Source organism: Coenobita brevimanus, chromosome 42 (genome assembly GCF_032717465.1).
Source record: "Coenobita brevimanus isolate Jiangsu-jjx chromosome 42, ASM3271746v2, whole genome shotgun sequence".
Classification (NCBI taxonomy): Eukaryota; Metazoa; Arthropoda; class Malacostraca; order Decapoda; family Coenobitidae; genus Coenobita; species Coenobita brevimanus.
The window spans coordinates 547,501-562,500 of record NC_136995.1 but is presented as its reverse complement, the minus strand read 5'-3'; the positions used below and the strand labels follow the sequence as shown (position 1 = coordinate 562,500).

Sequence of the window (15,000 nt, the reverse complement as noted above, 5' to 3'; positions counted from 1 at the left end):
CTAAATTTAAAGAGCTAATTTAAAGAGCTAGATTAAAAGAGCTATATTCTAACAGCTAAATTTAAAGAGCTAGATTTAAAGAGCTAAACGGGTCACAAAGAAACATGCATTGAGAGAAAGACAAAATGGGGTTAGGTTAGGTTGGGTTAGGGTGGGCTAGGCTGGGTTAGGCTGGGTTTGGATGGGTAAGGATAGGTCAGGCTGGGTTAGGGTGGGTTAGGCTGGGTTAGGATGGGTTAGGCTGGGTTAGGATAGGTCAGACTGGGTTAGGACAGGTCAGGCTGGGTTAGAATGGGTTAGGCTGGGTTAGGATGGGTTCGATTTGGTTAGGCTGGGTTAGGATGGGTTAGGTCAGGTGTGGAGTAGTGAGACTGAAGGTAAATTAGACAGGTTATGCTAGGTTAAGTTAGGCTGGGCTGGGTGAAGGTAGGATGAAAGATTAGGATGATAGATTAAGTTAGGATTACAGATTAGGAAGGTGGATTAAGTTAGGATTACAGATTAGGATGGTGGATTAAGTTAGGCTGGGCTGGGTTGAGTTAGGATTACAGATTAGGATGTTAGGGTGAGTCAGGATAGATTATGTTGTGTTGGGGGTAAGTTAGAGACCATTTACAAACATTTACAATCACGTTTACATTATTTTTCATATTCTAACGCCATGCCAACTCAAACGAAAAAGAAAACGGAGAAAAACATAAGCAGTGTCCATGATATCTTAAAAACTGCATTGATAAAACATTCCATTTTTTTTTCTCATGCCTCTATCAAACACTTTACAAGCTAGAGTGAGCCAGTGACGAGGAGCCTGCGCGTGGTGGCCCTGTGTACCCCGGGTGGAGCAGTTGCGGCGTCCACCCGGGAGCCACTCCCCAAATTTCCCCGCACCTCGCCGTGGGAAGGACCCTGATCCGACCCTGGTGAGGCGCTGTCTACCACAAGGGGGCGCCGGATCCCTATACATGTGTATGTACTGTACTATACCTGAAGGACGGCCACCTAGTCGTTGCTTACCTGTGGGCGACGGGTTTGCTCGGCCAGACAGACGGGAAAGTGAATATTTTTGGTTATGTGCATAGATTTCTTTGTTTGCTAAGGCACAACTAAACCATCCACAGTCATGCTAGAGTGAATATTTGTGTGGGAAAAAAATACATGCTTTCCTGCTGTTCTTAACCCCTTCAAACAAGCGATTTTTTTTTTTTAATTCTTATCTTTAGACGATTTCATTCAATTTCAGAATCCCTCTTGCTTGAAGGGGTTAAGGAAGGATAAATCTAATCCTTTCTATGTTTTTTTAAGGCAAACTGTATAGGTACTAAACAGATGAGGCATAATACGAAGCTCTAATACGGAAAATAAACCGCTAGGGTAATAACGTTAAGTGAATAAAGTAAAATGCACACTAAATCGCTCAGAGGAAAGTGCTACAATCATTCTGTCATTCGTAAAATAAACAATGTAATAATCAAAATAAATCGCTCAAGAGGAAGTGCTGCAATCACTTTGTCATTCCTAAAATAAAGTAAAATAAAATAAAATGCAAAATAAAACCAAAATCAAAATAATTCGCTCAGAAGAAAGTGCTACGATCATTCTGCCATTCGCAAAAAAAAAAAAAAAAAAAAAATCGCTCAGAAGGAAGTGCTACGATCAATCTGTCATTCGCAAAATATAAAAAAAAAAAAAAAAAAAAAAATATATATATATATATATATATATTATATATATATATATATAAAATAAATAAATAAATCAAAATAAATCGCTGATAAGGAAGTACTACAATCATTCTGTCATTCGCAAAAATAAAATTCAAAATAAATCGCTCACAAGAAAGTGCTGCGATTACTCTGCCATTTGAGGTGTGATTTTAAAAGTTGCGACAATGGCTGACAAACTTTATATATATATATATATATATATATATATATATATATATATATATATATATATATATATATATATATATATATATATATATATATGAGACACTTCAATTATCACTATTAAATTACTTCCCTCCAGGATACGCATACCTCTTTCTTTCTTTCTCTCTCTCTCTCTCTCCCTCTCTCTCTCTTTTCAAAGTTCCCGCCACTTACAGATTTATTGGGATTGACTGGATTTTTTTTTCAATGACTTTTAGCCACCTGGTGATATATGGCAAGAAGGTATATGGGAGAAATTTTGAGGGTTCTTGGCCTTGGGTTCCTTCTTCCTTGTATATAAAAAAAAAAAACTAGAGTGGCTGATGGTTTATAGGCAATGATACGAATTACCTGCCACTCCTTACAAGCTTCTTAGACCAATTTCAGACCCTATTTTCATGACACTTCAGACCAATTACAGAATCTATTATCATCACACTTCAGACCAATTTCCAGACCATTTCATTACACTTTCAGACCAATTTCAGAATCTGTTCATCACACTTCAGACCAATTTCAGACCCTATTATCATCACACTTCAGACCAATTTCAGAATCTCTTCATCACACTTCAGACCAATATCAAAAACTCTTCATCACACTTCAGACCAATATCAGAATCTGTTCACTAAACTTCAGACCAATTTCAGATTCTCACCACACTTCAGACCAATTTCAGTATCTCTTCATCACACTTCAGACCAATTTCAGACCCTATTTTCATCACATTTCAGACCAATTTCAGGACATTTTCATCACACCTCAAAATTACAGAGACAAACTACAGACTGAAAAAAACAATCCAACTGAAATAGGCAAGAATGTTAATGTGTAACAGGCAAAAGAATTCGCATCTATCGAGTTACAAAATTATCTACTACTGACGCAGCTAAATAGATAAATTGACAGATAGATAAAAAAATGGAAGAGGAAGGACTGTTAGTGTGTCATATCCAAAAAAAAAAAAAAAAAAAAAAAAAAATTATATATGGTATGGAGGAAGCACAACAAATTCCATTGTTAATTCACCAATGCAACTACTTCAATTCTACAAAGGCACAAATGGCATAGAAAAAATTGCTAGGGGATAATGTGCAAAATAAATCGCTAAGGAATAAGTGTCACGAAATCTAATATGAAAAATAATTCGCTAAAAGTGTCACGAAATTTAATATGAAAAATAATTCGGTACGAAGTGTCACGAAATCTAATATGAAGAATAAATCGCTAAGGAAAAATCATCACGAAATTTAATATGAAAAATAAATCACTAAGGAAAAACTGTCACGAAATCTCATATGAAAAAATAAATCACTAAGGAAAAATCGTCACAAAAACTAACAAGCAAAATAAATCGCTATGGAAAAAATGTTACGAAATTCAATATGAAAAATAAATCACTAAGGAAAAAATGTCACTAAATCTAATATGCAAAATAAATCTCTAAGGAAAAATCATCACACAATTTTATACGAAAATAAATCACCGAGGAAAAATCGTCACGAAATCTAATACGAAAAATAAATCGCTAAGGAAAAAGCGTCACGGAATCTACCATGCCAACGAGAATTTGGCTCATCAATGCTCAGACCTCGGGAATTTAGAGAAAGAGAGAAAATGATGGATGGATTAAAGTTTTCTCCCCTCTTGTGTGTTCTGGAGACGGCTCTGACAACTTTTGCGAGGGGAGGAGGGGGGAAAACATCTTGGCTCCCTCCTGTCATTACTATACTCCTTTCGCCTTAACCTGGCCCAGATTTTCGTCCTTTTGCAGCTTATTTCACGTAGCTCAGTCGCAGAAAAAGACAATGCTATGGCTCTACATCCTTGCCATAGCACATCTTCGTGACTAGCACCATATTCTAGTGCCTCTTGCTACAGCTCAGCATACAAGGTGGAAGGATGGCATTTTTAGGCCAAGTTACAGTGAACAGGGTATAGTAATGTGGAGAGGGGTGTTGGAGAGGGATAGGGAGGAAGGTGAACTGCAGGAGGGGGGCAACTTCAGCCAGCAGTGTACCGAGTTCACATTAATATTAAACTACAGCTACTACTACTACTTCTACTTCTGCTACTACTGCTACTACTACACCTGCTACTGCTACTGCTACTACTACTACTCTGTTAAGCCGTCTCCACAAAACACAAGACAAAGGCAGCATCATACACAGTCGGCTCGGTACACACTCCACCACCCGACATCCAAGCATTAACTGTGTGTGTGTGTGTGTGTGTGTGTGTGTGTGTGTGTGTTGGGTCGCGTGACATGGCATTTAGCAGCAGTAGTTGGATGGCACCGGGAGGGGCAAAGGGGCACTTATATTCCATACTGAGAAGCGGGGAAGCACTGGAGAGTAAACACAAGGAGGAAATTAAAGAGAAGAAGCCTTGATCTGCGACGGAAGATGTTCAAGAGAGGAAGTGAGACATTACCAGATTTATAAAGAGGACTTGGGAGTTTATGAGGTCCTTGGGAGGGCAAGATTATAAGCACTTCACCCTGCTAATGTCTCTCTTAGCACCTGTTATTTCCAGACTTTATTCAGCTTAGGTACGACAGCTCACCCTGGAGGTATCGTGGGGTCACTTATGCATCCAGGTCTGTTTGTTCAGATGTCTGCACAAACCAACCAGTTCAGGTATAATTTGTGCCCCATCTTCCCGCCTGATTGTCTGCGGCGCCCTTTATATTCAGGCTTCATTAGTCCCTTTACTAAGCTGGATAAAGTCATTGAAGTAAAAAGGGCCGCTGATGGCTAAGGACTAAGTGGGGTTATAAATTACTCTTGTCTTGTTAAGCAACATGGGAAGAGGTTGGAGTGGATGGAACTTCGGGTGGGGTGGGGGGGGTGTTATATTGAGAGAGAGAGAGAGAGAGAGAGAGAGAGAGAGAGACCACGTAAACCCACCTCTTGCGGGGGGACATCAAAGGTAACAGTCCTCAGATCCACCTTTTGGTATGACTCTATGCATGGGAGCGTGAAAAATATGCCTGCAAAATGCCATGTGTGTGTGAGCCTGGGGTAGCCTAGCCTCACCACCCTACGCGTTGGGTAGGGTGGTGTAGGGCAGAGGATGGATGGAGGAGGGGTAGATTAGATTTAGGGTAGAGCTGGGTAGGTTGGAGCTGAGTAGAGGAGGGATGGAAGAGAGACAGATTAGGTTTTGGGTAGGGTTGGTTAGGTTGAAGGTGGATAGGATTGTGTAGGGTAGAGGAGAGATGGAAGATGGGTAGGGTAGGTTTAGGGTAGGGTGAGGTAGAAAAGAGACGGAGGAGAAGTAGGTTTAGGGTAGGGTAGGGTAAGTTAGGTTGCAGGTGGGGTGGATGAGGGAGGGTAGTGTGGTGTTGAGTTGGGTTGGTTGGATTTGGGTCGGTTTGGGTTGGGTAGGTAAGGCTAGGGTTGTCAGGTTAGGATAGGATAGGAGAGGCTAGGCTAGAAGAGGCTAGGCTAGAAGAGGCTAGGCTGGGAGAGGATAAGCTAGAAGAGGACAGCTTAGGACAGGATAGGTTAGGAGGGGTTAGGTTAGGTTAATTTGATATGACTGGAAAATGCCATGACTGTGAGGCGAGTGTGGAAAGTAAGGACAAGGTCAAATATGTGCAGATTAGGTTAGGTTAGGTGAGGACAGGATATGTGTCCCTCAGTCTTTAAAACAAGGGCAGGGCAAAGCAGGGCAGGGCAGGGCAGGGCAGGGCAGGGCAGGGTATATTTAAGAGGTGATAAACACTACTCTACACATGAGACTGTACGACCGAAGAGATGATGTCAGGAGCTGCTACGGAGAGAGACTGGAGGTGTTGTGAGACTGTTAGTGTGGGTGCTGCTCTCATGATGCACACAACTCTCTCTCTCTCTCTCTCACACACACACACACACACACACACACACACACACACACACACACACACACAAACACATTACTCTCTCTCTCTCTCATGCTCCAAACAGAAAACAGAAGCAACCCCAAGACAACAAAAACAAAAAACAATAAAAAAAACACGAAAAAACACACTAGAACGAATTTTACCAGTGGAACAAAAGTGGAACACGACTGGGTGGAACTCGATTTGGAAGCTAGGTTAGTGGAACAATTAGTGGACTTAGTGTAGGTGGAACAAAGGATTCGCAGAAGTGTGTGGAACAAGAGTGAGAAGAACTAGAACAGGTGGAACAAAGCAGGTGGAACAGTTCATGGACTATAATGTGGGTGGAGAATAAATAGGACAGTGAGTGGAACTAGAGTGGAACTATAAACAAGAGTGAGTGGAACCAGAGTGCAACAAGAGTGGAACCAGAGTGTGTGGAACTAGAACAGGTGGAACGAAGTAGGTGGAACAGGTACTAAAAGTGGAGTAATATAAGAATCGAGAGAGAGAGAGAGAGAGAGAGAGAGAGAGAGAGAGAGAGAGAGAGAGAGAGAGAGAGAGAGAGGGGCGGAACAGCAAGTGGAACGAACAGTATGTGGAGGAATAAAAATAAGAGTGTGGTACTAGAAGTGGAACAATCAGTGGAACAAGAGTGGATAGGTGGAGGGAAGTGGAGTATGTGGAACTAAATTGGCTGAACGAGGTGGAAGGTGGAACAGCCAGTGGAAAAAGATGGAACAATGTACAGATGAGACGGAATGTGGAATGGAACTAGTGGAACAGAGAGAGAGAAAAAGGTGGAACAGAAAGGGAAAGGTGGAACACTTTAGTGGAACAAAGGTGAAAGAAACATAGAGGATTAATTAGTGAAAAGAGTGGAACAAGGTACAGGTGGAACAAATAGAGAAAAACGGTGGAACTAGGAGAGAAAAAGGTGGAACAAAGGGAGAAAAAGATGGAACAAAGAGATGGAACAGTGGAACAAAGAGAGAAAAAGGTGGAACAATGAGATGGGACAGTGGAACAAGGAGAGAAAAAGGTGGAAGAAAGATAGAACAGTGGAACAAAGAGATGGAACAGTTGAACAAAGAGACAGAACAGCGGAACAAAGCTAGGAGAGTGGAACAGGAGTGGAGTCAGGTGGCTGCTGCGTGCGGAACTTGCCTCTTGCGGTGGAACGTCAAACACACTCGTTCGCAAATCAACCTTTGAGTAAGATTCAATGCAAGGGAGGATGAAGAAGATGCCTGAGGGAGATAAAAAGAGTGGTGAGGTTAGGGTGGTGATGATGGTGATGAGTGGAGAGGGAATGTAGTGGGGTGGTGAGGTTAGGATGGTGGTGATGAGTGGAGGGGGAATGTAGTGGGGTGGCGAGGATACGTTGGTGATGGTGGTGGTGGTGAGTTGGGAAGATATGAGTGGTGAGGTTAGGGTGGTGGTGATGAGTGGAGGGGGATGTAGTGAGGTGGTGAGGGTACGTTGGTGAGGGTGGTGGTGGTGAGTAAGATAAAAGAGTGGTGAGGGTTAGGGTGGTGACGATGGTGATGATGATAACAGGAGGATGATATAGTAAAGGTGATGAGGGTATGATGGTGGCGGTGGTGGTGAGGGTGGTGATTGGAGGGATTATGAGTGATGAGGTCAGGGTTGGTGGTGGTGGTGTGGTTGTGATGATGGTGGTGATGACTGGAGGGGGTTATAATGGGGTGGTGAGGTTAGGTTGGTGATGATAGTGATGATAATGATAAAGATGTAGTTGATATATTTCTTGATGATGATGATGATGATGATGATGATGATAATGATGATGATGATAATGATGATGATTACATTTTTCTTTCTTTACTCCTTTTTCTGTTTCTCTCTCTCTCTCTCTCTCTCTCTCTCTCTCTCTCTCTCTCTCTCATCGTTTTCAGTTTCTCTCCCCATAGCTCTCTCTCCCTCTCCTCCTCTCTTCGTTGCCCCCCCCCTCTCTCTCTCTCTCTCTCACTCTCCACCAGGCAATGCTCTGAAAATTAAAGACAACCCCATTCAAATAAATAGATAAAAAATAATAAGATCATAGTTATTATGGTCAGTCTGTTTTCATCTGGCGTCTCCTTGGTTACTAGTCAAATTTATTCTTCAAATTGACTGCACTTGGCCTTCGAAGTCTCCTTGGTTACTAGGCAAACAATACCCCTAGTGCGTCTCCTTGGTTACTAGCCAAATTTATGCTCCAAAGTGACTACACCTGGCCCTCCTCTGAGTCTCCTTGGTTACTAGTCAAAAGTATACCATAAAGTGAGTCTCCTTGGTTACTAGTTAAGAGTATACCCTGCAGTGAGTCTCCTTGGTTACTAGTCAAAAGTATACCATAAAGTGAGTCTCCTTGGTTACTAGTTAAGAGTATGCCCTGCAATGAGTCTCCTTGGTTACTAGTCAAAAATACACCATACAGTGAGTGTCCTTGGTTACTAGTCAAATTTCTGGCCATCCTCTGAGTCTCCTTGGTTACTAGTCAAATCGGCCGTCAATGGAGCTGGTAAGGGGGGTTATGGATCCGTCAGGTGAGATCAAAGCGGCTAAATATATATAACATTTCAGTAATTCAGTTATAAACAGTTACAATATATATCAAAATACCTACATTGGCTTTACTTCCTATAATTATACACAATTATACGTATGTGCATTAGTAATAAAAATAGAGGATTAAAATGACTTCTTTATAAATGGACATGTTATAGCATTATTAAAGTGTTATAATAAAGTGTTATATTATTACTATGAAGTGTTATAATAAAGTGTTATATTATTACTATGAAGTGTTATAATAAAGTGTTATATTATTACTATGAAGTGTTATATTAAAGTGTTATATATTATTACTATGAAGTGTTATAATAAAGTGTTATATTATTACTATAAAGTGTTATAATAAAGTGTTATATTATTACTATAAAGTGTTATAATAAAGTGTTATATTATTACTATAAAGTGTTATAATAAAGTGTTATATTATTACTATAAAGTGTTATAATAAAGTGTTATATTATTACTATAAAGTGTTATAATAAAGTGTTATATTATTACTATGAAGTGTTATAATAAAGTGTTATATTATTACTATAAAGTGTTATAATAAAGTGTTATATTATTACTATAAAGTGTTATAATAAAGTGTTATATTATTACTATAAAGTGTTATAATAAAGTGTTATATTATTACTATAAAGTGTTATAATAAAGTGTTATATTATTACTATGAAGTGTTATAATAAAGTGTTACATAATTATCAAAGTGTTATAATAAAGTGTTATATTATTACTAAAGTGTTATAATAAAGTGTTATATTATTACTATGAAGTGTTATAATAAAGTGTTATATTATTACTATAGTATTATAATAAATTGTTACATAATTATCAAAGTGTTATATCATTATCAAAGTTTTATAATAAAGCGTTATATTATTACTAAAGTGTTATACCATTATCAAAGTGTTATAATAAAGTGTTATATAATTATCAAAGTGTTATAGCATTATCGAAGTGTTATAATAAATTGTTACATAATTATCAAAGTGTTATATTATTACTAAAGTGTTATAATAAATTGTTACATAATTATCAAAGTGCTATATCATTACTAAAGTGTTATAATAAACTGTTATATAATTATCAAAGTGTTATATCATTATCAGTGTTATAATAAAGTGTTATATAATTATCAAAGTGTTATAGCATTATCAAAGTGTTATAATAAAGTGTTATATAATTATCAAAGTGTTATAGCATTATCAGAGAACAGACTATTCCTCAGTGGTAATTAATATGCTAAAAAAAGAGTTATCAAGTTACAATGGCATTTCTTTAATACTGTGAACATGAGAAAAAAAATGCGTGAAAATGAGTGAGGTGAATATGAGTGGAAATGAGTGAGGTGGAAATGAGTAAATATGGCCATGAACTGATGAAGATGTTGAAAAATGAAAAAAATCTGGGAGGAAATGATTGAAACTTGGGTAAAAATGAAACGAGTAAAAAATGAAGTGAAAATGAGTCACATCAGGTGAAGATGAGGTAAGACTAGGCAAAAACGAGGCGGAAATGACCAGAAATGAGTGAAAATGAAGTGAAAATGAGTGAAAATGAATCAAAATGAGGTGAAAATGACCGAAAATCAATGAGAATGAGGTGAAAATGAGTGAAAATGAGGTGGATATGAGTGAAAATGAATAAAAGTGAGGTGAAAATGACCGGAAATGAGTAAAAATGAGGTGAAAATGAGTGAAAATGAGGTGAAAATGACCGAAAATGAATGAAAATGAGGTGAAAATGAATGAAAATGAATGAAAATGAGGTGAAAATGACCGGAAATGACCGAAAATGAGGTGAAAATGAGGTGAAAATGACCGAAAATGAACGAAAATGAGGTGAAAATGAGGTGGATGAGTGAAAATGAGGTGAAAATGACCGAAAATGAACGAAAATGAGGTGAAAAGGAGGTGGAAATGAGTGAAAATGAGGTGGAAATGAGGTGGAAATGACCGAAAATGAGTGAAAATGACCGAAAATGAGGTGAAAATAACCGAAAATGAGTGAAAATGACCGAAAATGAGTGAAAATGACCGAAAATGAGTGAAAATGAGGTGGAAATGAGGTGAAAATGAGTGCGTACCTGGCCCCCGTGAGCCGCCCTGCAGAAGCCGCCCCAGCCTGAAGATGACTGCACGTTCGTACTCCTGCACCACCTGAAAGTGAGAAAGTGAGCGAGTGAGAGAGTGATCCTGGGGAGGAGAGAGAAAGTGAATGTGAGGAAGTGAAAGTGTATGTGTCTGAGAGAGAGAGAGAGAGAGAGAGAGAGAGAGAGAGAGAGAGAGAGAGAGAGAGAGAGAGAGAGAGAGAGTCATAATGAATACTGTAATTGGCAGTGAAAGTCTACGGATTCTGCTACCCACGTTTCACTTACTTTTTTTTTTTTTTTTTTTTTTTTTTTAGAGAGAGAGAGAGAGAGAGAGAGAGAGAGAGAGAGTGTTACATAAATCCATCCAATATCGCCATACTCTTGCATTTAGGTCCTTAACATCTTTTCCTGAGCTATTAATTTGGTTATTACGGTTCTCAGTGTTAAATATATCCATCCAATATCACCAAACTCTGCATAAAGCTCCCTAACACCTTTTCCTAAGTGATTTATTTTATTATACCTTACTGTCGTCCTCTGTATCACGTAAATCCTTCCAATATCGCTAAACTCTGTATAAAGCTCCCAAACACCTTTCCCTAAGTGGCTTATTATGTTTATTACACCTTACTTTTCTCTTCTGTGTTACATAAATCCTTCCAATATCGCCAAACTCTGCATAAAGCTCCCCAACACCTTTTCCTAAGCGATTTATTTTATTATACCTTACTGTCCTCTTCTGTACTACATGAATCCTTCCAATATCACCATACTCTGCATAAATAACGTACAAAAGGATATTACCCAGCCCTGTCCAAAAATGAATCGCTAAGGAAATGGTGTTAGGGGAGTCTCCGTAAGTCTGGGGGTGACCGTGGTTTCTACTGTCTTACTACTGTCTAGGTTAAGTAGTCCAGTATCTGAGTCACCTCTTGATGGATTATGTATTCAATATTGACGGTTCTGTCTTAATTAAATCCGTCTGACAAATGGATAAATCAAAAAGCGACGTGGGTTAAGGGAGACGAGGGAGTATTCAGTATTGACGGTTCTTCCTTTACCACCACCGTAGTGAAGGGGGAATGGGACTCTGATTTTGGGGGAGACGGAGATCAATAACGTGTCTGTCTGTGCATAGAGATTTAGAACTGTCTGTCTGTCTGTCTGTCTGTCTGTCTGTCTGTCTCTCGATTTAAGTGGCAGGTTATTGAGTGTTTAAATTCTCTCTCTCTCTCTCTCTCTCTCTCTCTCTGTTGATTTACGATTGGGCGATTCTAAGTTATTCAGAGTCCATCCCTTAGCTAGTTTCTGTTGGCGATTGATCCACTGTCAGTCTACCTACCTACCTGCCTATCTATCTATCCACCTACTTACCTTCCTATCTATATATCTATCTACCTACCTATCTGCCTATCTACCTATCTATCGACCTACCTCTCTATATATTTATCTATCTACCTACTTACCTACCCACCTACATACTTACCAATTAATTTATCTCTATCTATCTATCAACCTATTTATCTATCTGTCTGCGTAACAGTCTATCACACTTCTCTCATTATTCCTATGTATGTATGTATGTATGTATGTTGTATTTTGTATGTATATGTACAGTATGTATGTACTGTATGTATTTATGTGTGTATGTATGTATGTATGCATGCATGTATGTGTCCGGAGCCTACACTTGGTGGCACTGTGCACCCCGGTGGAGCAGCTGCGGCGTCCATCCGGGAGCCACACCCCATATTTCCCCGCACCTCGCCGTGATAAGGACACAGATCCGACGCTGGTGAGGCGCTGTCTACCACAAGGGGGCGCCGGATACCTACACGGTGTGGTGTGGTGTGGTGAGGTGTGGGGTGGTGATGTGAAGTGTAGTGCAGAGGTATGGTTAAAGTGTAACTCCTTCCCTATGCTAAATAAAATCGTTTAGTTAGTAAAGACAAGAATAAAGGAGGGATCAAGACTGCAAATCATCGATAGAGATTACTTTCAAGGTCTTTACTACGACGAGTCAAAGTCTGATCAGTAAAACTAAAACAATAATTGGGTTTAGCAGAATATACCACCACACTGTCCCTACCAGAAGTTAAAATACCAGGCCATACCATCAGCCTCACTCACTAAACCACACCAGTACACCAGGCAGCGATCAGGGGGGGTCTAAAAACAAGAGTGGTGTGGAAGTAAGAAATAGTGTCTTAGCAAAATATACCACTACGTCCCTTCCAGATGTCAAAATACCAGGCCATACCATCGGCTCCACTCACTAAACAATACCAGTACACCAGGCAGCGATCAGGGGGGGTCTAAAAACAGGACTGGTGTGGAATTATTGATGGTATTTCTTTGTGTGAACCAACTCGACCTTTCCCTGGCCCAGATAAACGCTGCTATATTTACAAGGGAGAGGGGGAGTGCTAGGGGCGCCATGAGACAGTGCCGTAACGTCTATCTATCTATTTATCTATCTGGCCATCTAGTGTGTGTCTATGTCGGTTGCGTCCCCGTCAGGTGACTCATGTGCCAAAGGTCCAGGGTTCGAACTCAGACACTGGTGGTCATTTTAGTGAATGTTGGTAATGTTTCTTTTTATAGGTGATTAAGTGTTCGAATTCGTCGGATCAATCGATAGCAAATACTCTCTCTCTCTCTCTCTCTCTCTCTCTCTCTCTCTCTCACACACACACACACACACACACACACACACACACACACACACGAGCGTAGAGCAAAATATATCTGCTCACTTCGCGCACAAGTGTATTGAATGAATGAATGAAAGAAGGAAGGAAGGAAGGAAGGAAGGATGGAAGGAAGGAAGGAAGGAAGGAAGGAAGGATGGAAGGAAGGAAGGAAGGAAGATAGAAATGAAAGCAGTGTGGAAGGGAAGGAAGGAGGGAGAAAGGAAGGAAGGAACGGAAGGCAAAATGAAGGAAGGAAAAAAGGGAGGGAGAGGGAGAAAGGAAGTAAAAAACAAAGAAAGAATGAAGATAGAAGGAAGGAAGGAAGGAAGGAAGGGACACCATTCTCTCCTTCCTTCATCCAATTCTCTATCGGTTAATCTCTCCTTCATTATCAGCTCCTCAGCCAATTCTCTCTCTCTCTCTCTCTCTCTCTCAAAATGAAGAACGACTATGCACACCTCTACACAAAGGAACAACAACGCTTCTGATTGGTCCCCAGGGGTGCCTCTCAGGGGGTCTCAGCCAATCAGAGGCCAGTAATTTTTCTCCCTTTAGAGCCTTCAACCAAACAACGTCTTCCTATACGCTTTTCACTTTAATTTGGCGTAAAGCTGGCATTTCTCCATCTTCAATGCTGAGGTTTGGGAGGAGACGAACGCTAGAATATGGTGCTAGTCACGAAGAAGTGCTATGGAATGGAGTATAGACAAATACAACTGGAAAAACTGAGATGCCATACTCATTTCACCTTAACTTGGCCCAGATTTTCGTCCTTTTGCAGCTTATTTCACGTAGCTCAGTGGCAGAAAAAGACAACACTACGGCTCAATATACCCTATAGCACTTCTTCGTGACTAGCATTATCCTAGCCTATTGTTACAACTCAGCATTCAAGATGGAGAGATGGCAATTTTAGGCCAAGTTAAAATAAAAGGAGTTTGTGTATTATTTTGCCTTTTTTCTCGTATGCCTACCGAATATATATTAGTTTCTTCAGACATGCAAAAAGAGAATTGATTTTTAATTTTCAAAACTCCCTTTCCGTCTCATTTACGAATTTTGAATTAAACAAAAAGGTAAACTGCCAGTATAACATTAATTAAACACAGGTAAACAGATTGATGCACGTGAGAGAGGGGGGTATAAGTTGGGGGGAGGGCAGCGAAATGGCAGGGGACAGGGCGACACGGAGGCGATTTGTTTATGGCCACCCCTTACGTGATTAAGGCGTCTGGGTAGATACAGAAAGATACATATAGACAGATAAACAGACAGATAGGTAGGTAGGTAGGTAGGTAGCCAGGTAGGTAGGTAGGTAGATAGGTAGGTAGGTAGGTAGGCAGGTAGGCAGGTAGGTAGGTAGACAGATAAAGATAGATAGATAAATAGGTAGAGACAGACTGACTGAATGACTAGTTGACTGACTGATTGATTGACTGATAAATAAATACGTAGATAGCTAGACACACAGCTAGACAGACAGATAGACAGACATATAGACAGCTAGACAGATAGATAAACAGACAGACAAACAGATTAAGTCATAGGCCAGACCTCAGACCCACCTTGAAGCAGACGCAGAAGGAGAAGGGCATTGTAGCCAGGACCAAGACCCAAGAGAGGCCTGTGAGAATCCACCCACACACCCCTATACCGCCATCGTTCTCGTCCGCTGCAGGGAGAGAGAGAAAAAAGTTAAGTTCCACGGAGAGAATAGGTCCATGGTGAGGGTTTGGGGAGAGAGAGAGAGAGAGAGAGAGAGAGAGAGAGAGAGAGAGAGAGAGAGAGAGAGAGAGAGAGAGAGAGAGAAGGGGTTGTCATGAACTGAAGGGGTGTCAA

General features: G+C 40.1%; 1 protein-coding gene across 1 annotated transcript in view; it reads right to left on the bottom strand.

Moving 5' to 3' along the window:
- LOC145397619 (band 7 protein AGAP004871-like) overlaps positions 1–14,832 on the bottom strand; it is a 24,366-nt gene extending 9,534 nt beyond the window's left edge. Inside the window, exons 1-3 of the mRNA XM_080270660.1 lie at positions 14,727–14,832; positions 10,463–10,535; positions 4,841–4,923 (exon numbers count right to left, since the gene is read on the bottom strand). Of these exons, the coding sequence (XP_080126786.1) occupies positions 4,841–4,923; positions 10,463–10,535; positions 14,727–14,756 (186 nt within the window). The 5' untranslated portion in view covers positions 14,757–14,832. The remainder of the gene's footprint in view (positions 1–4,840; positions 4,924–10,462; positions 10,536–14,726) is intronic.
- Positions 14,833–15,000: the final 168 nt, after the last annotated feature.